The sequence below is a fragment of the Tripterygium wilfordii genome, chromosome 3 (genome assembly GCF_013401445.1).
Source record: "Tripterygium wilfordii isolate XIE 37 chromosome 3, ASM1340144v1, whole genome shotgun sequence".
Lineage (NCBI taxonomy): Eukaryota > Viridiplantae > Streptophyta > Magnoliopsida > Celastrales > Celastraceae > Tripterygium > Tripterygium wilfordii.
The window spans coordinates 10,419,294-10,444,851 of record NC_052234.1 but is presented as its reverse complement, the minus strand read 5'-3'; the positions used below and the strand labels follow the sequence as shown (position 1 = coordinate 10,444,851).

At 36.2% G+C, this 25,558-nt stretch overlaps 3 protein-coding genes across 4 annotated transcripts; 1 reads left to right on the top strand and 2 right to left on the bottom strand.

Annotated features, from left to right (window-relative positions):
- Nucleotides 1-1,241: 1,241 nt before the first annotated feature.
- Nucleotides 1,242-3,452, bottom strand: LOC119995022 (zinc finger protein 593-like). The gene is made up of 4 exons (XM_038841381.1): nucleotides 3,275-3,452; nucleotides 3,047-3,155; nucleotides 2,757-2,819; nucleotides 1,242-1,677 (listed from the first exon to the last, which is right to left on the bottom strand). The coding sequence occupies exons 1-4, from the start codon at nucleotides 3,354-3,356 to the stop codon at nucleotides 1,575-1,577; spliced, it is 357 nt and encodes a 118-aa protein (XP_038697309.1). The 5' UTR covers nucleotides 3,357-3,452; the 3' UTR covers nucleotides 1,242-1,574.
- A 1,580-nt stretch (nucleotides 3,453-5,032) lies between these two features.
- LOC119995021 (transcription factor-like protein DPB) lies at nucleotides 5,033-10,489 on the bottom strand. 2 transcript variants are annotated; one of them, XM_038841379.1, is made up of 9 exons: nucleotides 9,916-10,488; nucleotides 8,589-8,668; nucleotides 8,335-8,378; nucleotides 7,673-7,735; nucleotides 7,399-7,545; nucleotides 7,230-7,298; nucleotides 7,023-7,121; nucleotides 5,797-5,867; nucleotides 5,033-5,470 (listed from the first exon to the last, which is right to left on the bottom strand). In XM_038841379.1, the coding sequence occupies exons 1-9, from the start codon at nucleotides 10,158-10,160 to the stop codon at nucleotides 5,233-5,235; spliced, it is 1,056 nt and encodes a 351-aa protein (XP_038697307.1). In that variant the 5' UTR covers nucleotides 10,161-10,488; the 3' UTR covers nucleotides 5,033-5,232. The 2 variants fall into 2 exon arrangements, with proteins under 2 accessions (XP_038697307.1, XP_038697308.1); XM_038841380.1 differs by lacking the exon at nucleotides 8,335-8,378 and having other exon boundaries at nucleotides 7,673-7,728; nucleotides 9,916-10,489.
- A 3,505-nt stretch (nucleotides 10,490-13,994) lies between these two features.
- Nucleotides 13,995-16,207, top strand: LOC119984478 (heavy metal-associated isoprenylated plant protein 5). The gene is made up of 5 exons (XM_038828458.1): nucleotides 13,995-14,156; nucleotides 14,294-14,429; nucleotides 14,685-14,935; nucleotides 15,148-15,226; nucleotides 15,405-16,207. The coding sequence occupies exons 1-5, from the start codon at nucleotides 14,148-14,150 to the stop codon at nucleotides 15,935-15,937; spliced, it is 1,008 nt and encodes a 335-aa protein (XP_038684386.1). The 5' UTR covers nucleotides 13,995-14,147; the 3' UTR covers nucleotides 15,938-16,207.
- The last annotated feature ends 9,351 nt before the right edge of the window (nucleotides 16,208-25,558 follow it).

Here is a 25,558-nt window from a genome sequence, read left to right as displayed (position 1 = left end):
TAGTAGTAGCTGGTGGTGGACAAGCGTGAGAGGAAAGTGACTGACATATGGAAATGGAAAGAGACAAAGGAGACGATGATGGTGTTTTCCTCACACACACACTTGACTCAGCTATCCCTTTGTTGTTAAAGGTAGAAATATAAGAAAGTGAGTGGCCACAGATATTCAATTGCACTCCGAAACGCCGCGTCTTGATTTCAAAGTACTTGGACCACTTTCTTCTCTGTTGTGGGGGGTTATAACAAGCACAACGGGTACTGCCTACAACTTTTACTTCTCGTCTTCAATACAAAATAGCAAACACTAGAAACAGTAACCATTCCTCGCATGACTTACACCCATTCAAATATTCCAAACATAAAAAGTTTCTGGCCACTCTAAAAAGACCTGGAACTTGTTTTGGACTTCTAATATGCCACAGCTTTTGCAGGCACACGCATCGCAGAAATTCTCAGCCTTTTAAGGTGGGGTGCGTTTGAAGCAAAGGAGTCAAACAAACAGAGTGCCTAAAAACAACGAACATGAAACAAAAGACAAAGGAGAGCCTCTCATAAGAAAAACAAAGAGCTAAAAACTAAGAAAGAATGATTGCAAAACAAAATTATGAAACATATGCTTGGTGTCTCTTTTCGAATGCAATATTCGAACCTTCAGAGGTACAAGTAACCAAGTATTATTACAACTCAACATGGGCCACCCAGAATACCACTGCTCAACCTTTTTATAAATTTCAGGCCCCATATTTCCTTCCTGTGACAACCGTAAAATTGTAAAAGAAGGCAAAATAAGAAATAACAAGTCTAAATACGCTTTTTGTGCACCAGACAACCAATGTAAGAGTGCGAGAGGGCCTTTCATCCAAAGTTTTGCTCAACATTACTAACAACTGTAACTGGCCACAACCAGTAATAAACTTAAAGCACTGGAATGAACTCTTCCAACTGAACAAGAAAACATTCTGGCCCATTCATCAATCATCAACATGCCTGGTTCACAAGAAGCCCAAGGAACCCACTCCTCTTAGAACCACCAAAAACAATAACCCAATCACACTTTGAAGACATGCCTAACAATAACGAGAGCCAACATAGGCCAAACCCATCTCAAAAGTTTCAGTTCCTGCCCTGCGAGAACTGTGTATCCCCAAAACGCATAATAGAGAGACAGTCTGCTCTTCTAATTTGGTAGTAAGGAATAAAGCTTAAATCTAAGGTTAATAAAGAATTGTTCCACAAAACAGATATAAAAGAGTATACTCCATTTCAAAACTGGGTTACACATAGCGCTTGACATCCAAGAGTTTATGGACACAACTCATCATGTCATTCCATCCATAGCACATTGCTTCAAATCTTGTTTACTGAATATATAAACTTATCAGTGACCATAACAAATGAAATTGAATACCCTTACTAATTGACACAACAAAACTACATGATACACAATATGCTAGGAATGTCGGCAAAGAAATTTTTTCTTACAACACAAAAATATCCTTCAGTTGAGAGGTTTGCCACATAAACTAAATAGGGGGAAGAGCGGAGGTGGTGGTTCTTTTTTGGGGGGGTATGATCTCACAATGACATGAGTTTTGGACCATTGTCTGGCATACCCATTCCAGCAGCCAGTTCAGCATCAAGTTGAGTATGTGGTGCAGGACCCATCATTTCCTTCACTCTGTAAAGTAACAATGCAACTCAGATTAGATTTCTTCTCCAGTTATCTATAGGCAAACATTACATTTCACTGAATAAGCAAATTTAGGGGAAAATAAAACATTCGGCATTAGCAGGGAATGCAGTTTTAGACTTTTAGCGCAAGTTAAGAGTCTTAGAAATTTAAAAACTAAACATGGCACCAGTGGTTGAACATAGCACAAGTTTGATTCCGCTTCCCCAGCCCCTGGACCCTTATCCAAAAAAGTTAACAAATTTAAAAATGAACATAGTAAGAAGTACCAGCCTTTACATTCCATTGTTCTGTTCATTATAAGCATATTTCAGTTGGATGATGACAACTACCATAATCCAAGTTAACAAACAATCCAAAATATATTGTGAAACCTAGTCAACTCTTCCATAAAACCTAAAGTAGTTACCAGCAGTGTTATATACTGTGCTCTGCTGTCAATGGGCTTGCACACACCATCTCCAGGAGATTTAAAAACTAGTCTCAAACAAACCATGTTTGGGTTTTCTTGAATACTGAAAGTTGAGACATCAAAGTTAGGGTTCTAAGAATATTAAATATTCTTCAAGATTGAACATTGTCATGGTCCAAAAAAAAGTGCTAACCTTCCACTGCTTAACCTATACTGAGCCAATGTTCTTAGCAACCACACACACCCACCTTTCATCCGCATGTGACTCCCATCAAACTTGTAAAACTTGAGAGCCATATAAGATTCTTGTATTTCATATTGAATTCCCCATTCTAAAAGGCCCAAGACTTCAAGGGATTACAGAGTGAGCCACAGGGACACTACTGATTGTTTTCTTATTTTGTACCTAGTCGAAGGCTACAAGCTACCAATGATGAAAGTAATTTGGACCAGAACAATGACAGTCCACTATTTTAACAAGTAACAACCATTAAACTTACAAGCCTCGAATTTTTTAAAAATAAATTAATCAAAATAGGGGAAAATGATATAAACAGCCCCACTAAACTCAATCCCCTTTAACTTAAGGTAACAAGATTATTCAATATCGCTGGGTAATGAATAACGGAAGTGCCACAGAAACAAAGTTACATACCGCTTCTTGTGACGTTTGGTCTTGATGTGTTCATCCCTTACCGTCACATTTGCAAAATATCGGCTGGAAAGGAAGAACAAAAATAAGCAATACTCAAAACAAGAGAATCCTACCCAAAAGTTTGAAAAGTTTCAAAATCTGAGAAACACCTAAATAGTCCAAAACCTCCGAGGAAATAAATCACTCTCTTTTTGGCCAAAGAGCATAATTAATCGAAATCCAGACTTCCGCAACATTATATTGGCAGAAAAAACATAAATAAACCAAACAACAAAAATCAAAATACTCACTCGCAGTGCATGCAGTAATACTGGCCCATCCCGGGCAAATCCTCGTCGAGGGGCAAGGATTTCTTGTCCACTTCTGGCTTCTGCAACTGATCATAGACCATATCGTCACGTGAAGAAATTTCTCAGTCAAGGTAACACAAATACAATCGAACAGATAAAACTTAAAGAAAAAGGAGACGAATTATATGTTATCTTATAGTAGAAAGCAAAACAACGAAAGAAGGATATCTTTGACAAGGAATTTGGTGCGGCGAGCCGTCTTGTGAGAGAGTCGTCGCTTCTTTACCTTCCTGTTTGGACACTTTCCCATTTAATCGAAGTTTAGGGTTTTATTCTGGTTTTCTCCAAAAAAAAAACCCTAGAAGAGCAAAAGCTTGGTGAAAGAGAGAGAACTCGGAAGGGGTTTTCAGCTTTAACTGGAAACGACTAAACGACGTCGCTTCACCGTAATTCTAAAGCGGTCAATGCGACGTCGTATGCGATTTCAAAGTTTTCGGCTTAATAGGCTGCTTTTTAACGACGCGGGTTGGACTTTGGGGTAATGGGCCGAGATCCAAACATTGACCGCGGTCTCATTTACAGGCCCAACCAAAGAAAGAAAAAATAAATAAAAGATAAATGAGTTTTCTAAAAGAAAATCTTGTTCCTAATATTAAAAAAAAACCGAAAAAAAAATCTTGTTCAAGACCAAATAAAAATTAAGCCAGAACCACTAATAGCTCATATAACACTCACTTTTAATATCTCATAAATATTTCGAGCCTCCCCATCTCCTACAATAATAAAAAACTAAGCCTCAATATAAATTTCCCGACAACCCAATCACAAAGAAGCATGTGTTAGAGTAGAAGGGGGCCAAGGGGCTAAGAAACATCCCCTATTATGCATGTTGTGTGGAGGCTTGCAATTGTCCACAGATTCCTACTTGAGATCTTTAGCAAAAGGTTGCACTAAAGACCACGTGGCTCAGACTCAATAGTCACGTGGGAATCGATCTCCTACACCAATTATCACACCTAAGATTTACCCGCCTGATATGACCATGCCAAATCCAAGTAGATGGTCATGGGAACACAAATCATGCTGCTGAAAATGTAAAACTTCGATCACAAGTATTTATTTGGTCACGTGGGCATTGCCTCCCGTGGTCATGAAAGAGCAACGGCTATCTGGGGACCGTTTTGTATACTCCAAAGAAGATGTCTCTTACGGTCCAAACAGCAATCCAAGCATCAGACATGACCAACACCTTCTATCCCCACCCCAGGCCTGCAATCTCATCTTGTCAAATGTCCGCCAATGATTTAGTCATTAGCTTATCAACATATGCTGAAGCATAGCAACATTAACAATTAAGGGCCCGTTTGGATTAGCTTTTTTAGGAGCATTTATACTACTTATTAGTATAAATGCTAGTTGACAACCAAACAACATTTTCGTTGCACATAATTTGAGGCATTCTTTTAAACATTTTCTACTATTTTTCAAATGCTACTTGTTTGAAGCATTTTCATAGCATTTGAATGGTAATTGTCTCTTTCGTCCCTCGTAAAACTTCTTATTCCTATTATACTCATACACTTTTATTGATAAATTAATTAATAAAAAAATTAATTGTCATTAAAACTTTAACTAATTAATTACTTTATAATAAATTAAGTATATTTAATTTTTATTTCATTGTATTAAATTTAAGTAACTTTAAATTAATTGTTATTTAAATTTTATTTGATTATATTAAATTTATAAATTAATTTTTATGTTTCGATACAATTATCTTCCTCTATTACAACTAAAATATATAATACCCCTACACCTAATTTATCACAATATGCTACACAACACAAATGTTAACAGTAAAAAATCAACCAAACACCTACCCAACATTCAAGCAGGATATCTGCTACTAAAATTGTCCAGCATTTCTACTACCACCATTTCTACTGACATATCTGCTACTTTGCAAATGCTCTACCAAACTAGCCCTAACAATCCACTCAAAAGAGAGAGAGGCTCCTGAGGAAAGTCATCAAGATGCTAATAGTTAGTCTTCAAATAATACTAGGAACAATTAGGATCTCCCCTCAATTCCTATCAAATTCTGTGATCACACAGCAATGGTGGCAAACTACTTTACAACAATTTACAAATGCGCTGGTGCAAAAGGAAACCCAGAAGCTTACTTACTAATGTTCATGTTTGACGCGAGCCTTCAATATCCCAGGAATAGGTGGTGTGGTGGGAGGTCTAGTCGGTGTGCTTGTCATTGGGGGAGGAATGATTTGTGGTTGATACATGTTGGACATGCTCGAACCTTCGCCTCCATCCACAGCATAATTAGGAGTCATATCATCACTCTGTGGTCTCTCACAAAATTTCATTGCCTTCAGAACATAATTATCATCATGAAGTTCAAAAGGGGTGCTGCATGAATGAAACAGATGAAATAAAATCCATGATTGAAACTTCATAAATATAGCTTTGAAAAAAGGGCAAGTTCCAGGCACTAACTGAAGCAGAATACAACATGGACATGAAAAGTCGTCCTAACCTTCTAATATGACATGCAAACTGCATGTAGATGCAGTTTGACCAAATTACACTTACTATCAAAGGCTATCAATAAAAGAACTGTCCACATGGTGCCATTAGACATTGGAGCAAGAAAATAATGTTTAATCTACTGGAAACAAAATTTGCTCTACTGGTGCAAACATAGAGAAGTTAGACATTCTTACAAGCTCACTTACCTATTAAAGTCAAAATGCACTAGTTGCATATCTTCAGATATTTCCACTTCCACAGTCGCATGCGGACGGGTCTGCAGTTTCCGGATGAGGTAAAAATTAGAGAGAAAAACAGAGAGATATTAACATATCACGGACCTTAACTATGACATTCCATCCGCTTACTTTTTTTAATTAAATCAAACTGAATGTAAATTAAAAATGTCGTTCTAATTTCTGAAACTTAAAATGAGAGCCTCAATGAATGAACTTCACAGATCTTTTTTAAACACATAGAATTTTTCATCATTATCATCTGTTGAGGTTGACAAAATACCATAGTGGAAGCATTACAGTGAAGTGACTAGTTTAAGGGTAGGTATCTGTCTGAGTCTAAGCAGCAGCAGTGCAAAACAAGAAGCAGAAAAGGAAAGGTTGAGCAAACTATAAATTGAACGAGGGCTAACAGCAAGTCTGATATCTTGGGGAGCACAAATGTTAAAAATAAAACCAGCATAACTCAATAGCTTGAAAATAAACAACATAAGCAAATGCACAATTGTGCTCCACTCAGTTCATCAAGCACATATTTTTTAGTTCAATCACAAGCTTCCGACATATCTAGTTCAATCCATCCCCATCTTATTCCGGTTTTCTCGAATGCCTTCAAGTTGTATCAAGCATTCAGCATGCCACCTTATCAATTAACTATTCCATTCATATAATATGCAAGAGAAGATGCAAGACTGTAAGGGAAATATACACAAAGAATATGCAAAAGATGGCATAACCATCCCATAGTTTAGGATGTCTTTAATTCATCTTGGAAAAAACAACAATCATAAACAGAACAACGAAAATTATAAACAACTAAAAGAGCATTAAAGGTTACAAATACCAATAAAACTTTAGCAATGCCAAAAGGATGGTTTAAGATATTTGAAGTAGTTATCATAGCTCAGAACATGCAAAGTAAGGCAGATAAAAAGCATCTCATGAATGGCGTGGAGGTAAAAGCCTGAGTATGGAAACAATAGTTTTAGAGATGGCAGCATATACATATGAGGCATGATGCCCAAATGTCAAGTGAATATTTCAGTTTTTCTCTTGCTAGCAACTGAATCGCCATACCAGTATGATAAATTCATTCAGGAAAAAGTTTCATGATATTTATCTCGCTAGGATGTCTACAAGTAACAGTTCCTGTAATACCAACATTGCGAGACAAAATCTTAAGAGAAAAGATCTACCTGCACCAAAATGAACGGTAATGAAACACCCCCACTGGGAGAGTTTCCTAAGGTGTATAATTGCTCATTTCGCTGTATCAAATTCTGGAGACCTATATACTTTATGGAAGGACGAGAAGGAAAAAAGAAAAACTCAGCAAACAATAACTTAAATGTGTAAACCAAGATATATGAACTAGATAGAAAAGACAGATTGCTTATTCGTACCTGTTCTTCCAGTTCTTGTAGGTATGCTGCTTTCTTTTCAATCCTATTTCTCAGTCCAAGACGCTCAGCCTGCGTTAATGTAATTGGAGGAGTTGGATAAGCTCAAATCAGAACCAGAACAATAACCAAAGAGTACTCTCCAAAAAACAAATGCAAGCAGTATTCAGACCTTTAATGCTTCAATATCATTAAGGCTTGTATGAGGCAGACCCCTCCACTGTATTTCTTTCTTATCTTTGGATATGATATCCATTGCCATGAGTACATTCAGAGCATCATATACCCTTCGGCGTATGTTTTTCTCATCATATTGTTGCTGACATCAAATAAAACAAGTATTAAAGGCATTTATGCTTTACTTTGAATTCCATTAAAGATCACTCATGTAAGTGATTATATGAAAAATAAAAATTATTTATGGGGAAGAAAAAAGAAAGAGAAACCTGATCTGGGGTTGTAACGCCATTGCCGGGGTCAGCAAATTCGGCCACAAGCTCATCTGCGACCTGAAAATTACTTTTAGCTCTCAAAAAAATGCGAAGGAGGCTATTGGAACGAAAGGTAAAGGAGATGTCAATACTTGAAACACATGAAAAGTCATCACTGCAAACTATATAGTTAGCAGAGGGAGAGAGAGAGGGAGGGAGAGAAAAGCGTATTTATACAATCCTTCTTACTCAAAAATTTTATAAGGATCCTTTAAACAGAAGTCTTGTAAATACGAGCATCCACGAACCATCTTTGTTACTCAGGCAAGAATGCAAGGAAAGTGTTTGGAATTACAATCTTTAACTTACAAGACATTGGCGTGAGACTCTTATCTTAGCACTAATTTCAATTTTTCCTAATTTCCTAAATTGAGATTAAAAATTAAAATTAAACATTCCAGATCTCTGAATTCGAATGCTACGAACCAATCAGATCAAAAAGTATTTCAGAGGTAAACATAACATCCTGCTAAACCAGGTTGTTCGTCGGTGATAAATCATTTTTATGCAAAAACAAGAAGTCATGAAATGAAATTTAAGCAATCAAATGAGAGGGAGAAAAAAAAGACAGAAAAATAGAGAGAAACTTAAAGAATAACTTCAAGAAACCAACTCACCTCATTGTAAGTAGTTCTTCCTTTGCTTTCAACTTTTTCACACACTGGACCCAAGCAAATAAAGTTAAGCAATCTGTCAGCAAGTTGAAATGTACAAAAAGTCCCATCTCGGCACAGCAATGAATAATAGGCATTTTAATAGGGTTCATGACAGCTGATATACTTGGTTCAATCTCTTTCTCCATGAAACTAAGGGTTTTGTGGTAAGAAAGAAACAATGAAAGGAAGAAAATAAGATGGAGATGAATCAATACCTTTCATACTAAACTGTCGGAGTCCTCTACCAGACTTATCTCCGCCAACGGCCCGTTGACATCTCTTCTTCTTCTTGTTACTGTTCACATTGCATGATAAGTCCAAAACTTAACTAAAGTTACAGCAATTTATTTTATGATTGTGCAAGGGAATGGTATAAATAACAATAATAGTACGAAGAACTGCAAATATTAGTTAACAACTATTATCACATTAACAGTAGCAAGTCTCTCAAGCATATCAATCATCAAGCTCCAGGAAGGACAAGCTTCAGGAAAAACATCACCCCTTTCAATAATTTATGCAAACAAGATGAAAAACAAAAGAATTCCTGTCCATGAAATAAACCAAACCACCAGGAAAATTTCAATAATGTTATATCGTACAATGGACCTAGTTCAAATATTCACTTCACAAAATAAACAACTCCAAATCAAACTGTGCCAGGCATGCCAAATTGAATAATGAAAACAACATTATTCAAACAAAGCAATAAAATCACTGAAACAAAAATGAGCTAAATTTCAACACAATCTGCCCTTTTGTATTAACAACTCTACAATTTCTAGTTTATTCAAAAGAACAGAAAAATTAAATCATGTCGGTCAGTGACATTTCGTTTACGACTATAGTAGACTATTTTAGACTGCACGTAAGGAATTTTTCTTTCAACGTGTTTCTTTTTCCTCCTCTTTCAGAACATGGTTAGCAATCAATTTGGATAATTCTCTCTCAAATGCTTCCTTCTCTAATATGTGTTTTCTATACAAAAATATAGAGAGCTTCATAAGTTGTCAGTTTGTCAATAGGTCATACTTCAATAATCACTAATAATTCTCACAACTCTTAACAATCTTGCGTTTGTAGAAGCCGTGTAGCCTCTCATTTTCATTAAAAATCAATCAAAAGGTCTAACATCCGAGTAATTTTCAATTGAATTGATTTAGTTTGCCTCAAATATACTTCCTCGCAACTGTCATTTGAGATCCAAATGATCAAGTTCCAGAAATTGATAGTGAGTTTAAGATGAAAAGGTTATAAATTACTAAAATTTTTGATAACTTAAAAAATTACACTAATACTGAGCACCGATCATAGATGAATGTTTTTGTAGCCGTGATCTGCGATTTCCTTGGATGTCAATATGAATTCCTTATGCAAACAACGACGTCGAATCAATGAAACCAAATAAACTAAATTTCCATACAATCCCTCTCTTGTACCCAAGAAGACCTATCAAAACTCCAAATATCACAAACATGTCCAGCAATGTATTACCCTCAAACCACTGTAAATATAAAACAAAAACCCATGGATTTCACTCACCCAACAGCCGCTTGCGATCCTGCATCGTCCCCGTGGATGTCGAGGTTGTTCAACCTAAGGACAGTAGTGTCGCTGGCGGGTGTGGCCATGGCCTGCTCGCTACGGATAGACGGGGAGCCCACGCTGCCGCTGGTGGATACAGATTGGCCAGATACGATGGTGCCCCAGGACCTGGTCGCTCCTCCTCTTGACATGGCTACTGGGTTCTTGTCTCCTGCTTCCCGGCGGGCCCCTCCAGTAACCATAATGCCTAACACAAACCCCCAACGATTGGAGGGCTCAAAATCTGACACAAACCCAACAGAATAGGGGGCAGTAAATAGGGTTTTAACAAAGAGTGGTGCAGTCTAACAGTAAAGAAGGGGGGCATCAGTTACATCTGCGTTTTGCCGCTTGCTTGAGTTGGTTCTTGACTTTGTCTCAGACTAAATCGTAGGCTACGCATGTGTAGGTGTGTTTGGGGTAGTTGTCGCTGGTTGTTGTGGCGGCGGAGGTGGCCGTTGCGGAGGTGATTTACGTGGGGTTTGAGAGGGTAACGTGTCGGATGGGTGAGGCGGGTTTGGTTCAAAGCATATGCCAAAAGAGGGAAATTTGAGGCTCCGGTAAGTCAGTCTGCCATTTTAATCATGTTTTTTAAATTTTTTTTTGTATTTTAATCATGTTTTTATGCTCTTTTTTTTTTTTTTTTGTCTTTTAATCATCAAGACTCAAATACAAGTGATTTCGAAACTGACAACCATGAGTAACATATGTGTTCTATCTCATAAACCTGTTGAGTTCGAATTTTCACATTTCCTTTTCATCCATTCAAAAAATCAAAATGATATATGTTCATAATTTTATAGAACATAAACTTATATAATTTAGGTGGCATGCCTCACATAGATTAAAAAAATATAAATAAAATTTATTAAAGAAGCTACATAGGCATACCACATCTTTATATAAGTTTATGGATAAAATTTTATGGATGTGTAGTATTTCTATTCAAAAAAAAACATAATTACCAAACTAATCGCAATTTCCCGTTCATCTAAGGTATTGAAGTGGGCTTGCCCAAGTTAGATAGTTGGCTAGCATCTAAAATCCATCCGATCTGCCAATGAACTAGCCCATGATGTAGCTTAGTGGGCCGACGAAGGACTTTGGTATGGACTCATCCCCAAATCTGTTGTTTACAGTCTCCGTGTTTATAAATGGCGAAATGCCACACATACCCTTTGTGATAGGGGTAATTTCTATATACACCTCTCGTTTTGAATTTGTAATAATTAGACTCCATGTGCTTTGTTTTCGTGTCATTGCAAGTCTCTCCATCCTTTGACCGTCATTTGACCAACGGTGATGGTAAAACAGTATAGTTTAAAGTTGATAAAATTGAAAAAAAAGACACAAATAAAATACTATTTTCTTAAATCTACCGAATTATATAGAAATATTTGTTTACTATTATTGTTTTTATTTTTTTATTTTTAATTGCCTTTTGTCTCTCTCATCAGCTACAAAAACAAGAGGGGAACCAGATAGAAAGAGAAACAAAGAAGGAGGTGCAGAAAATTCCCACTAGTTCGTGAGTAACAACGACAATTTGAAGGAGAATAAGAATTGAAGTTACTTGACATTGAAGTAAGTGTTGGGGTTTTATTCAAGTTACTCTCTGTTTGTATTCTTATTCGAGTCCATATTTGAGCGACAAAAGAAGACATTGAGTTCTTACTTCGAGCTAGCGGCTCTGCTCGAGCTCAGATCTTCGTTAGGGCTAAGAAGTAGGGATTTGGCCCTTTTGATTCTTAATTTTTTGCGTCATTTGGGTCTCTTATTTGGGTAAATTTCTCAGAGCATTGGTAAATAAATAAATTTTATAAAAAAAATTTAAAAATTTACAACAGACCCCAACTTAATAAATAGGAGGTATTTAAATTTTTTAAAAAATAAAATAAAATTATGGATGTGTTTTGATTGTGTTTACGAATATAACGGTATAATTTTCATCCAAAACAAAAATCAAATTTATCACAAGATAGACATATAATGTTACGGGTTTATATTCAGCGGTCCATGATTTTCATTTTTTTTTATGTTCAATTTGATTTTTGTATGAGACAAAAAATATACCGTTACACTCGTAAACCTGATAAAAAAACATCCATAAGTTTTTTAAAAAATAAAATAATTTTTTTTAATGTCCTTAGAGCCATTACAACGCCAACCACCCTAAGAATTCTTCTATGAGCACATAATTTACACACTTATATTTTCACCATTGATTTGAAACGTATGAGTCTCAAATCAATAGGGCCCACTTATCATTTCACTCATCTATACCCTTAAAAAGTTATGAGTATTTTAAGCGCAGAAATTTGGTGCGTATAGGACAATTCTTCCACAATTAAATAAATTAACGAAATTAGTATTTCATCAATGGTTTCTTGCTAGATGTGGGAAACTTCATATTTTCAAAATGGAGGCCCCCAAAGTACGTCCAAAAAATAAATTAGCCACTTACAGGGCGGTGGAAGTCACAATCCAAACTAACGGTCCAACTTCTCCCCTGCCCTAGTTTTCTTACTCTTCAATCAAAAGTCCATTATTGAATTGAAGCCCTTATGTGTGTGCATTGAGTTTTTAAGCTTTAAGAGACATATTAATTATTTACATTACTGATAGTGTAACTGTGTAACCAAATTCATCATCAAATTCAAAATTTTCTTCCTTTTAGGCTTCTTTTTTATTTAAGGGTTTGATATTATTCAACTCTCTACGTGGACGAACAATAATAAAACAAAAGATTTCGTTTGCTACGCAATTACAATGCAACTTAGCTACCATATATGCTCCCAAACAAAGCTAGCTAATAAACCAATTGTTAATCACAAGCCAAAATTGTAACAGGACAAACCCTGACATTGAAATTGGGCCGATAGTGAAGGAATCCTAAGTTGTTTAAATTTGGTTTTAGCAAAAGCTTCTCAAATTAACCGAAGCACCATAGAGGAGCAAATGCCACAACAATATTGTTCTTGTGTTTAAAAAAATGGCATAAATCAAAGATACACAGAAGTTACTTCTGTTAGACCCATTTGAAACAGGAAATTCTACAGGTTCAAGGTATTCTTAGCATAGGATGAGGGTTCCTGCAATAGAAGTGGTTGCATGTCTTGTTTGTTTTTTATTAAATTCAATACATTGTGTGGACAACCAGATTAAATGTTTGTTATTAAAACTACTAGGAAACTACAGTGACACTTATGCTTGGCAATTAATAATAGGAAGGTTGAGGAGCATTTCATACTCCATGTCCGGCAAGTACTCTTGCCAAACATAACGTCAGTCAGTGTACTTCTAACAAATTAATTTCAGGAATTTATCTGGTCACATTCATGAATCATGAATGTGTCTTTTCTTTTTAAAAAAATTTTGGAATTCAAATTACCCAAATATAAACGAGTAAGAAAAGCCAAATTACCATAACCGATTAATTTCAGAACCGTATTTGGACGCTACTGACTGTATGTATGTATACTGAGTATTGAATTTGACGTTAAATTCAAATTAGCTAAATTAAAACAAGTATGTAATGCCAAATTAGCAAACCCTAACAATAACTGGTCAAGGTCAAGAATGGAATTCTATGATACCTGACTTTGGAATTCCAAACCCACCAAAGAAGAAACAAACAAAGAAAATAATCATACCTAGGTAGAAAAAAAATAAAAATTAATGGGTCTTGCCTGTTAATGGAAGATTAATTAATTAAAAAAAAAAAGGAAAACCAAAGAAATTACACGAACACAGTTACAGAATCTGGCAGATCAACATTTACGAGATCTGAAATTACTGAATTACCCTAAGCAGCAGGTCTTAAAAGAATGTTGAAGAGGATAGAATAGTAATTTAAGTAATACCAGTCGGGGTCAAGTCAAAACTGATGACAAGTCATCAGCGCCCTCGTTTCTCCTCCACCATTTAGTCCAACCTGGCGGCAATGTTCTAGTACACGCCTGCTGACCTCATCAATTACATAACTTAATCATCCACCATCCATCCATCATCAACATCACCATTCGTTCAAATACACACATACATACATACATCCCCAAACAGACAGAGAGTATTCCTATATATTCCCGTCTCTCTGCCTCCAATTCCTCCCTTCAAGCAAACACCAGCAGTCGCAGAAAGATCAAATTGTACTTGTGGAAACCTAGCTTAGCTAACCCAGACAAACACTAATGGGCGAGGTTAGTTACTCATATGGCGATCAATTTTCAAATTCCCCTTTCGTTCTTAATTCGAATTAAGTTTCTATTAATTGTTTCGCTTAGGTTTTGCAATCGCTTGATTTTCGCATAACGCGTTTGTTTGGTTACTTCTGCAGAAGAATGAAGGCGAGAAGAAGCCCGCGGCCGCCGCTCCCGCTGAGAAGAAGGACGACGGCAAGGTCGTTTTGAAAATCGATATGCATTGCGAAGGATGTGCTATGAAAATCAAAAGAGCAGTCAAACACATGGATGGTAACAATTATTCATTAATCCATTGATAATCAACGAGTTTCCCTGTGCTATGGTTGTCTGTGAATGATCAGAGCAGTGAATTAATTTTTTTGAAAAACTGAATTGGTTGAAATTTTGTTGAGACTTACCGGGATTAGCGGTCTTTAGGATAAGATTGGCGATCAACGGGTTTTGTGTTACGCAATTTGAAAACTTGGCGTAATTTAGAATCCAACCGTGGCTGATACAACTATTCTTCTTCCTTCGTTGTTGTAGGTGTGGAAGATGTGAAGGCAGACTCTGCAGCCAACAAACTGACTGTGACGGGGAAGGTGGACCCTACCAAAATCAAAGAGAGACTTGAAGAAAAGACAAAGAAAAAGGTTGAGATAATCTCTCCTCAGCCGAAAAAAGACGCCGCCGCCGGCGGTGGGGGCCAGAAAGAAAATCCTAAAGAAAAGCCGGCCGACAAATCGGTAAAGAAACCAGAGGAGAAAAAGTCCGAAGAGGAGAAGGCTCCCAAAGAGGTACGATAGCAGTTCTTCCTTGTCTATGCTATAGTGCGCATTGTCCTTCGGCGCATGCTGGTCACATGGTGAAACGTAGTTTGTCATTAATGTGTTGTTAATATCGAAGTCTTTGGTTGGTTAAATGCGATTAATTAACGTAATCAATCAAATTTAATTTTTAAATTGTTTTCGTTTTTACTAACCGAGTTGAACTGCCTTTTGATGTACAGAGCACTGTCGTTTTGAAGATCAGGTTGCATTGTGATGGTTGCATCAAGAAGATCAAGAAGATAATATTGAAGAGCAAAGGTTAGCAATTAATAAACTACTGTTTAATGCTAATTAATTTCTTGATTAAAAATAGAATGCAACTGCTCCGAATAAATATATCCGTTTTTATAGTTTAAAATTTAACGCAATAGTCGGTGGCAGATTAGTAAATATAATTTTGAATTACGACATTCTGACGTGGCTGTTTAATCAACAGGAGTTGATAGCGTATCCATAGATGTTCCCAAGGATCTAGTGACGGTTAAGGGCACGATGGATGTGAAGGACCTAGTGCCGTATCTCAAGGAGAAGCTCAAACGGCCCGTCGAGGTGGTTCCTGCCAAAAAGGAAGACGTTGCTCCAGAGAAGAAAGATAAAGAAGCTGCCGGCGGAGATAAGAAGGGTAAAGAAGTTGCCGGCGGCGACAAGAAGGATAACGAAAAGGGTGGAGACGAGGGGAAAAAGGAAGGTGGTGCTGCTAAAGTGGAAGTGAGCAAGATGGAGTATTTCGGTTACCCGCAACCAGGTCCGTCGTACTGGTTTGATGGACAAACCTCGTACGGTCAGAACTACGTAATCGATAGTTATCACCAGGGGTATGCAGCACAGGGCTATGTTCCTCCTCAAAGCCACGTTTACGAGCACCAAGGGTATAATATGCCGCAAGGATATGTGCCTGTGATCGACTACTACGCGCAACCTCCACAGATGTTCAGCGACGAGAACCCAAATGCCTGTTCCATCATGTGATAGAAATCGACGATGGAGAATTTAGAGGACTAAATATGTAAATAATGAAGTATAATTAGAGAGGGAACGGCAAAATACACAATCTAAATGTGGACAAAAAGTTAAAAAGAGTTGATAGAATTATCGTTTAGTGCTAGAGTAATGGACTTGGCCGGCCCATCGGTCGGCGGGGGAGCCAGTTTGGTTGTTGTATTGGTTGTTTTGTTTTGTTTGTTGTTCTTTGAATCAGTTTATTAATAACTAAGATAATCATTTAAAAGATTTTGTGTATTGGCCGGGTTTAGTTTAATTAATATCAAATTATGAATATCATTATCTGACGGTTGGTTACAAATGGAGGATGATGTGTGCACACTTGTCCAGGAGGTGGTGGTGCAGTTGCTAATTTGTTGATCAATTATTAATGAAGTGAGTGTAGTATTAGTTACATGGTTGGTTAATTATTTTGGGGTGGATGGTTTTGGTTAGTTGGGCTGTCTGGGGGGCAAGAATAATAGTACAGATTTGGCAATGTAGTACGTTGGATTACACGTATTGACAGTACAAATAAAGTTAGGCCATTGACAAATGACAACCACTATATAAGTATATATGTTTAAATTGTATGTATCAGAAATTTTTTTAGTTAAAATACGTATTTGATTACATGTATTTTTTGTTTGATACACCATTGATTTAAGAATTTTAAGAAAATGTCGCGGTCTATATATCACTGAAAATTGAGAAAAAGGTGGGGCGTCCTTCTCACTGTGGTCCAGCGATCAACCAAAACCCAAGGCCGAGGGCCGGTTTAAGTTTTTGGCACTTTCTTGGACTCCTAAGGTTTTTTTTTTTTTTTTTTTTATTTTTTAAAAAGGAGAGATAATATCATAATAAATTAATAATAATAAATAAAGGAAAGCGAAAAAAATAAAAATAAAAATAAAAGAGTAGAGAATTCTCGTTTGACTTTTTCAGGGTAATACAGGAGGTTAACCTCAAATGGTTTAGCTAAAGTCAATGGTATGGGGACGGGGAGGAAACTTTAATTAATCCACACGGCCGTTTTAACACAAAGAGTCGTGACTTTTCGTGGCAGCCATTTGACTATTGAATGGCTGATTTTTCATCACAAAATGAATGATTTATACTATACAGATATAAGCTTTTAGGCTTTTTGAGCCATATAGTGAATATAACACGATAATCGAGATTAAATTAAATTCAACTAATTTACCCAGATAACTCATTCGATTTACATCATAACCATTAGTTGGAGTGATGAAGATGATGTGTATAATCTTAGTGATCAGGATTCGAATCCTACTCTTCGTTAAAAAAGAAAAAGAAAAAAGAAAGAGATATCTCATTTGATTTCTCTATAATAATTGAAATTAAATTAAAGTTGAAGATAAGACCACGTGATCAAAGAGCTCCATGTTTTACAGGTCAAAACACAGAGAGAGAGGTAGAATGCGTCTAAATTCTTTGCTTTCTTGGCTTGCCTTGTCACGCAAGTACCATAGTCTTTTTTTTTTTTGCAACTATTTTATTTTAATAGTGGCTGTTTTCAAACAATTTAGTGGTGGTTGAGTTGACAAACAAAATATTAAATTTTTAAAAAATTTATGCTCTCAATGTACTAGCCTGATTGAATAAGGACTTGTTAGTTAGTGATGCATGTAGCATGCTATTCTATAGTTCGTAGATTCAATTCTCTCGAGAGACAAACTCACAAATATATTTTTTGTGAATTTTTACTGGACAAACGTGGTTTGTGATCTTCCATTCGCCATGTTTAAATTATTCAATTTTCTAATTAAACTACGTAGAAAAGGAAGAAAACAAAAACTCAGCATAGAGTATTAAAAGAAATCCTTGGCTCAAAAAAAAAAAATCCTTGGCTGGCATACTCAATCGGACCCTTATCTCAAGTCTAGCTCTCAATCAATAATAAAGAAAATAATAATAATAATAATAACTGCTTTTATTTCTAATCCTACAAGCGTGCAAGTCTCTTTTTCTATATATATATATATATATAGTCATATTGTTCATCAAGACATATTATATACAAGTACGATCCTTTTCACATTGAGAGTGAGGAAGACAACTCATGCAAATACAATAATGATCATTATCGAACCTTATCCTTGTGCAGGCAGTCTTATATATATATATATGACCCTATTATGAGCACACAATTTATAAGAAAATCCCGAATCCTTAAATTAAATTCATACTAGAGCTAGCATTGGGAGCATCCTTTAATTTCTTAAAAGTATTGGTTGTTTTTACTTTTCTTCCAAGTGTTCAAAAGTAAAAGATGTTGTTGTGAGAAAAAATGTTGTTGCCACTGTGCAGAATTTTTTTCACCGTGGATTTATGCTTAGTCAACTAAACCATACGAACATTGTTTTAGTTCCAAAGGTGGCAAGCGCATCTCGAATTGGTCAATTGCGCCCTATAAGCTTGTGTAATGTTATGTATCGTGTCATCTCAAAAATTTTGGCGGATCGTGTGAAGGTAATTCTCAGTAATTTTATCAGCCCAAATCAAGCGGGTTTCTTGCCAGGGAGGATCATTCAAGAGAACATGGTGCTTGCGCATGAGCTTTTTCATACGATGAAACAGGAAAGGGGGAATGGAAGCTTGATGGCTATGAAGCTAGATATGTCCAAGGCTTATGATCGTATGAAATGACATTTTTTAATCACAATTATGCGTCGAATGGGATTCTCAGAAAAAAATGTGCAGTTGGTGTTTCAATGTTTATCCACTACTTCATTTTCCTTCATTCTCAATGGGGGTCCTGTAGGGTGGTTTAAAGCAGGTCGTGGTTTAAGGCAAGGTGACCATTTATCTCCGTTTCTTTTTACGGACCATTGGCAGTAAGAGCACTTTAGACAACTTAATTGTAAAAAGGTCATGGACATTTTTAAAATTGTAAAAAAGTGCAATTTAAGGGTAATTTGGTCTTCTTCTTCTTCTCCCTCCAACTATCCAACTCTAGTGTGTCCTCTCTTTCTCTCATTCTTCTCTACTAAAAGTTATCTCCTTCTTTCTCTCCTTCTTCTTCTTCTTCTTCTTCTTCTTCTTCTGGTTCTCGATCTGGTTCTTCGTTGTCTTCTTCTCCGTTTTTGGCCGATTTTCTCCTCTCTTCATCTCCTTCTTCGTCGTTGCTCAATCTGGACTGCGTCGAGTTGCTCTGCTTCGTTTTTGACAGATCTGGACTATGCTTCGTTGTTCAATCTGGGTTGTGCTTTGTTTTTTTGCAGATCTGGACTCTGGTTCGTTTTTTGTAGAGATGTATCGCTATAGTATCACTATAGTATCACCAACACCAAAAAACCACTAAAATGATGAAACTAGTATGCATACTTCATTTTCCTAACTACTTTTCCTTTCTTGATTTTCTTTTCTTGGTTACCTCTCTTGTTCGTTTTGAAAAAACATTTACAAGTGCAGAGATGTACCACTATAGTATCACGAACACAAAAAATTCATTAAAATGATACAATTGAACCAATAAGCATACTTCTTCTTCCTAATTACTTTTCCTTTCTTGGTTTTCTTTTCTTGGTTTGTACATCTCTTGCTCGTTTTGGAAAAACATTTACAGCTGTAGAGATGTATCACTATAGTATCACGAACATCAAAAATCCACTAAAATGACATAATTGAACCAGAAAGACATGTAATGCTATCAAATTTACATTCTAACATTTATATCATCATTTTATGAGCCAAAAATATAAATTGAACACTAAATTGGATCTTCTATTTAAAAGTATCACTATTGTATCACAATTCGTGGAGAAAATCAAAATTGAGGTTATTTTGGTAAAAGATGATCCCCAGTGTACTTTTTTAAAAGGATGTTTTAGTGATTGCACTTTTTTACAATTAAGTATAATCTAGTGTACCGGCCTCCAAAAGTCCCTTCTTTTTATTATGGGTTCCGAGATTTTGACCAGATTATTGTTCAAAGAGGAAGCAGCGGGTTGCATTCATGGTGTTCAGATTAATAGGTTGAGTTGTCCTGTTTCTCATTTATTTTATGCGGATGATTCGATCATTTTTTCTAGGGCAAATACGACTGAAACTTGCGCTATTCAAAGATGTCTTAACAAGTATTGTTTATGGTCAGGTTAGAAAATTCATTCTGGAAAATCTGCTTTGTTCTTTAGCAGGAATGCCCCTGAGAGGGTACAACAAAATATTAATGGCATTTTAAGCTTCCAAATTTCTCCGCCAAGAGCTGTATATTTGGGATTGCCGATCACTGATTTTTCAAACAGGAGATGGTGGTTTGAGGGTGTAAAGAACAAGATGCTTCAGCGGCTCTCTGGGTGGAAAGCTAAAGTTCTTTCTCAGACTTACCGGGGTATGCTTATTAAGTCAGTTCTCTCTTCGCTTTCTTCCTATAGTATGTCGGTATTTCGTTTTCCTCAACATACTTGTAACTCACTTGCTGCTATTATGAGGGACTTTTGGTGGGGTTGGGACTATGGAACAAGGCATCTCTACTTGAAGAAGTGGAACTCTCTGTGTACTCCTAAATCCCAAGGAGGGTTGGGATTTAGAAGAAGTATTCATATGAATAACTCAATGCTTGCTATGTTTAGTTGGCGGATGCTAAATGGAGGAAATTCAATGTGCAAAACTTAGTTACTCTGCAAATATGTGAATCCTAGAGGGGGTGATCTCATGGCAGCTCAAACTATTGGCTCAGATTCTTGGGTTTGGAAGGGTCTAATGCAGGCTAGGCCAGTGCTAGAGGTGGGTTTATGTAGACTCATCAAGTCTGGTACAAGTACTAAGATTTGGCATGACCCATGGATTCCTTCCCAGATTGGTTATAAACCAATTGCCCGACAAAATAGTTCCATTATGAGAGATGATTCCACAGTGGACTCTTTAATGCTTTTTAATCCTAGAAGATGGAATATTCCATTGATTCAGAGGCTATTCATGCAAGAAACAGCTGATAATATTATTCAAATTCATTTATTAGAAAGCTTGGGTGAGGATAGGTGGATTTGGCATATTAATGATACTGGAGTATATTCAGTAAAAGTGGCACATCATATGTTAAATGCAAATGCCACTATTCCAATGAATTTGGAGTCGCCTTCTGATATCTATTGGAAGCAACTATGGAAGATGAAGGTTCATGCTAGATTTCATCTGTTATTGTGGAAAATTCTGCCTACTAGGGCTCGATTGTCGGGTATTTTGTATATTCCAGAGGAACAACAGCTTTGTCCTATTTGTAATTTTGAAAGGGAAACTTTGGATCACCTCATGTTTGGATGCTCGATTTCTCTCTTGGTGTGGAGCAATTCTAGATGGATCACGAATGTGCCTACCTTGGTTCATGGAGGAAGGGCGGATTGGGTCAAGGTGTTGATTAATCCCCATCTGATTGGTATTTCTAGAGAGGATTGTCAAGCTTTTCAATTGTTGGCTTTGGTGACTTTTGACCATACTTTGAGGTATAGAAATGATGTTCTTCATGGGACTCCAGTGAGATCAATTAACCTGTTGGTAGCTCAAATTCAGCATGTTCATAATCAACATTGCCAAGCTTGGAGGATTTCTCGCTACGTTCAAAATATTATTCATCCAAATTGGGTTCCACCTCCTTTGAATTGGATCAAGGTAAATTTTGATACAGCTATGGGTCACAACCTCACTGCTTCAGTTGCCATTGCTCGGTCTTCAGGTGGGGATATCATTTTTGCTTCAGTTTCTTGTGCTGTCCGGGTAGATCCAGCTGTTGGTGAGGCTTTGGCCTTGAGATTGGGTGTCCAACGGTGTCTAGATCTCAGGTTGCAGGAGGTGCAATTCGAAGGGGATGCTTTGATTGTTGTTAATGCGGTTGCTCAACCGGATTTGGTTTCTCTTTGGGCTATTGAAAATCTAATAGAGGGGACTCGCAATCAGCTAGACAAGCTTAAGAGCTGGTCTGTTTCAAAGGTTAGCAGACATCAAAATATTTGGGCGGATGTCTTCGCCAAATGGGCCGCTACCTTGAGACTTTCAGGTAGCATTCCCAGTCACCGACTTCCAGAGTTGCAATATTGATTGTATAGTGGGTTCGATTCCCCAGATCATTATTTTGGTCTGACATGGTGTGGTTTGTAATTGGTGTTTCTTGTCTCTATAAAAAAAAAAAGTGTTCAAAAGTAGGCTGGCGGCCTTTTCTCAGACAATCACAAAAACGTGAATTGAAAAAAGGAAAAGAAAGAAAAGGTCTAGAGTCAATGCAAATTTGGATTGATAGGTACGCATGATCTGAAAGAAGATCAACACACGCTATGGAAAGTGCATTGTGACGCCAGGGGTTACGTCTGTGTTTAGACCTAAAATTTGTTTCGAAACAGACAAATGTTTACTATATATATACACCTATTTGCATGCATCATCATGCATTCATTTTTTCACTATATATATATATATATCCATCCTTGTCACACATCATAATCATGGTCTTTAATTGGTACAAAAATATATATATATATATGTCATTCTCATGGTGATTAGCTTCTCAATAATTTACTAAGACTTTAAAATCAAAACATCGTATGCGGCAAATAATTCTGCTCCATGTTCCAGTTCCTACTCAATCTGGTTTATATATGTACATATATAAAATGAAGTGAAGTTGCTCTCAAAGTCCAAGTAAATTTTTTTTATATCCACAAGGGCAAGATAATTTTTATCCTCCACAATTTTCAAAAAGAAAAAACAGAGAGAGAAGAGATTCATTTTACTTTCTTTTTTTTTTTTTTTGTTAACTCACAGCTTTATTAATGAGAAAATTAACCAATGAAAACCAAGAATATTCTCACAACTTTATCGCGTGCATTTGTTCACACTTGGTTTGGTTTGAAGAACAGTATAATCGCAGGACACGGATGGAATTGTATTCATTTACCCAATAAACTTAGGTCAAAGAATTTGAGATTCATAAACACTCAAGCCGCTATAAAAATGGATTACATATAAAGACCTGATTACACCGACAAAACATATTACATTAATACTTGTTATGCATTCTTTTGCTGCAAATGATGATGACATCCTGCATGCACTCTCCATCGATATTTCATCTAACCGACAATCACTAGAACCTACTGGTTAATAAATGTATATATACGTACACAGATAAGTGACTCGCAAAATTAGTGTTGTTTCAACGCCACCTAACAAAACTCAGCCACAGGTTTATTTGGGGGGTTTTATATATAAATTAGTAATTAATTATCACTGATGACAACATACATGTATATTATGGGCCATAAATTTTCTATATTTTTTTAGTAATGGGCCTCTATGCTACCTTACCTAACAGTCAACCTAATAGAATATTCCCCTTACCCTAAAAGAACCCCCTAATAGAATATACCAATTAAGAATCTGTCACAGTTTATTTCATCATTCATAATTAATGATTTGTCAATTAAGCTTATAAATATAGTTACAATGGCGCTTTCAGTACCTGTTGATTTTAAAACCACTTGGGTGATGACCTAATGATGAATCTCTCTTAAACCAAACTGTATGGACACGAAAATCCTAAGTTCGATTCCAACGGAAAGCAATATCCTTGCGGCGCGCTAGGCTTTGGTTAAATTTACCTTCTCGTTAGGTGTGATAAACTTTTATGCATGCGGGCTTGACGGCCCACGTGTAGATTCATATTGGATGTCCGAAAGATAAATTTATACCACATCATTCTCGGTTACCAATTTATTGATTTTAAAAACCAGTTAACTTAATTTTTGAAGTGATCATAAAGCACCAAAACAAATTTGGAGAGAAATCAACCCAGACGACAAAGAAAAAAAGGAAGAATATGGAACACATAAATTGGTATTATACACGATTTCTCTTTGTGTACGCTAGTGTATAAATTGGTATTATACACTAGCTAATTAATTAGTTCCTTCCCTTGTCGAAACTTTAATAAGACTTTTATCTTTATTAATTATTTACTTAATATCATAAGCATTTCATGCATTTAGCAACATATTTGGGAAAATTCAAAAACGTATATTGCTTGAATGTAAAATGAATCAATTTTGTTTAGTGGCGTATATGAGATTTCGGGAGCCATCGGTGAACTCGAAAAAGGGGCATTCTTAATTTAAAATATGGGACCCTGGATGACGGACGTCTAGGGCTGCCCATGATTTTGTTTATAATTATTGTTTTATGGGGGAATAAAATCATAAACATATAATAATCATAAAAAATAATACAATTAAATAAGAAATATTATTTAATTCATACATAGTTAATTAGGACTTAAATTGAAGATTCAGATTACATCTGTTATTCTGTCAATTCGTGATGAGTCATTATTTTACTTTTTACGTGTAAAGGTTTTGAATTTTAGTAATGCTCACGTGGCAGTAAGAATATATAGTCCACTTGCTAACACCAAGACAATATTATATAGTAATAAATAGTAATTAACCACCTAAAATGTTAGGTACCATGGTCATCAAATAATGACAAAATTATTGTTCTAGAGCTTCAAGATTAATGAAGAAGACTAGGTAGATATATAGGCAGCCAGAATGGCATGATACAAACCTTGATCCATTTGTCAATAACACTAATTACAAAACTAAAGATAATCATGTTTAAGACAGAATGGGATTTGTCAGCATGTATATATACAAAAAGTTAAGAGGGAGGAAGGTGAGTCATCATCAATGAGGACCCCACCGTCTGACTCAGCTCTGACTATGACTCTCACATAATGGTGCCCCACGCGTATACATAATAGTCAATTAGTCATGAGTCTCAGGACCGGACATGTATCATGATGTATGGTCATGCATGTTATGGGTGATGATGGTCATGAAGCATGCATGCATGATGAATGGTGTTTTTTGTTTATGAGTTTGAAAAGGGTTTGGTTTTAGGGGAGCAATGGTGATGGTGGTGGGTAATGAATTAGCCTTGGCCAATGGCCAACCACCAGACTTGAAAATTACTTCGTGGGTCCTAGTCCACGTCATGTATACATGAGTTTTGTGTTGGAGTTTGAATTTGCACGCCATTGATTCATTCATTGATACGGTGGGCTCATGGGGGGCCGTGCCTCTGGATTTTCATATTTTTTAAATAAATATATATACATATTTTCACACATATCACAAAAATCAAACATTAATAAATAAATTGGTCTACATTTTCAGCCAAAATTGCTAGTTCGTCTAACGGTTCTCAGACTTTCTACTCCTCCACAATGTGAAAGTTCAAATTTTAGAGCAACGTTCTTAAATATTTGCCTTCACTTTTTACACATTTACGGTTTTGTTTCATGATGAATTCTCACATGTGTACTAATTTTACGCATTTAAAATTAGTTTAGGTTTTACACTTTAGTGACAATATGCTACTGTAAGTCTGTAAGTAGAGCATTTTGTTCATATTGGTAAAAAAAATAAAACTACGTTCTCATGTTTGGTTGTGAAAAGATGCCATGCCAACTAGTTTACAAGCACAACCTGTTTTGTATTTGTACACCCAAAAGTCTACAATCTACTTATAAAATCGATCGAGACCTTCAACAACCTACAAGATTATATTAGAGGTCGAACGTGAAGCTTTGACACCGGT

What these genes read in the sequence shown, in the direction of transcription:
- LOC119995021 (XM_038841379.1), bottom strand. Translation starts at nt 10,160, where the DNA reads ATGGTTACTGGAGGGGCCCGCCGGGAAGCAGGAGACAAGAACCCAGTA. An exon ending in GGATCGCAAGCGGCTGTTGG is followed by an intron (nt 8,669 to 9,915) that starts GTGAGTGAAATC and finishes CAATGTGAACAG; the next exon opens with TAACAAGAAGAAGAAGAGAT. An exon ending in GAAGAACTACTTACAATGAG is followed by an intron (nt 7,736 to 8,334) that starts GTGAGTTGGTTT and finishes AGTAATTTTCAG; the next exon opens with GTCGCAGATGAGCTTGTGGC.
- LOC119984478 (XM_038828458.1), top strand. An exon ending in AGCAGTCAAACACATGGATG is followed by an intron (nt 14,430 to 14,684) that starts GTAACAATTATT and finishes TCGTTGTTGTAG; the next exon opens with GTGTGGAAGATGTGAAGGCA. An exon ending in GATAATATTGAAGAGCAAAG is followed by an intron (nt 15,227 to 15,404) that starts GTTAGCAATTAA and finishes TTTAATCAACAG; the next exon opens with GAGTTGATAGCGTATCCATA.
- LOC119995022 (XM_038841381.1), bottom strand. Translation starts at nt 3,356, where the DNA reads ATGGGAAAGTGTCCAAACAGGAAGGTAAAGAAGCGACGACTCTCTCAC. An exon ending in CACCAAATTCCTTGTCAAAG is followed by an intron (nt 3,156 to 3,274) that starts ATATCCTTCTTT and finishes AAATTTCTTCAC; the next exon opens with GTGACGATATGGTCTATGAT. An exon ending in ACCAAACGTCACAAGAAGCG is followed by an intron (nt 1,678 to 2,756) that starts GTATGTAACTTT and finishes GTTACTTTACAG; the next exon opens with AGTGAAGGAAATGATGGGTC.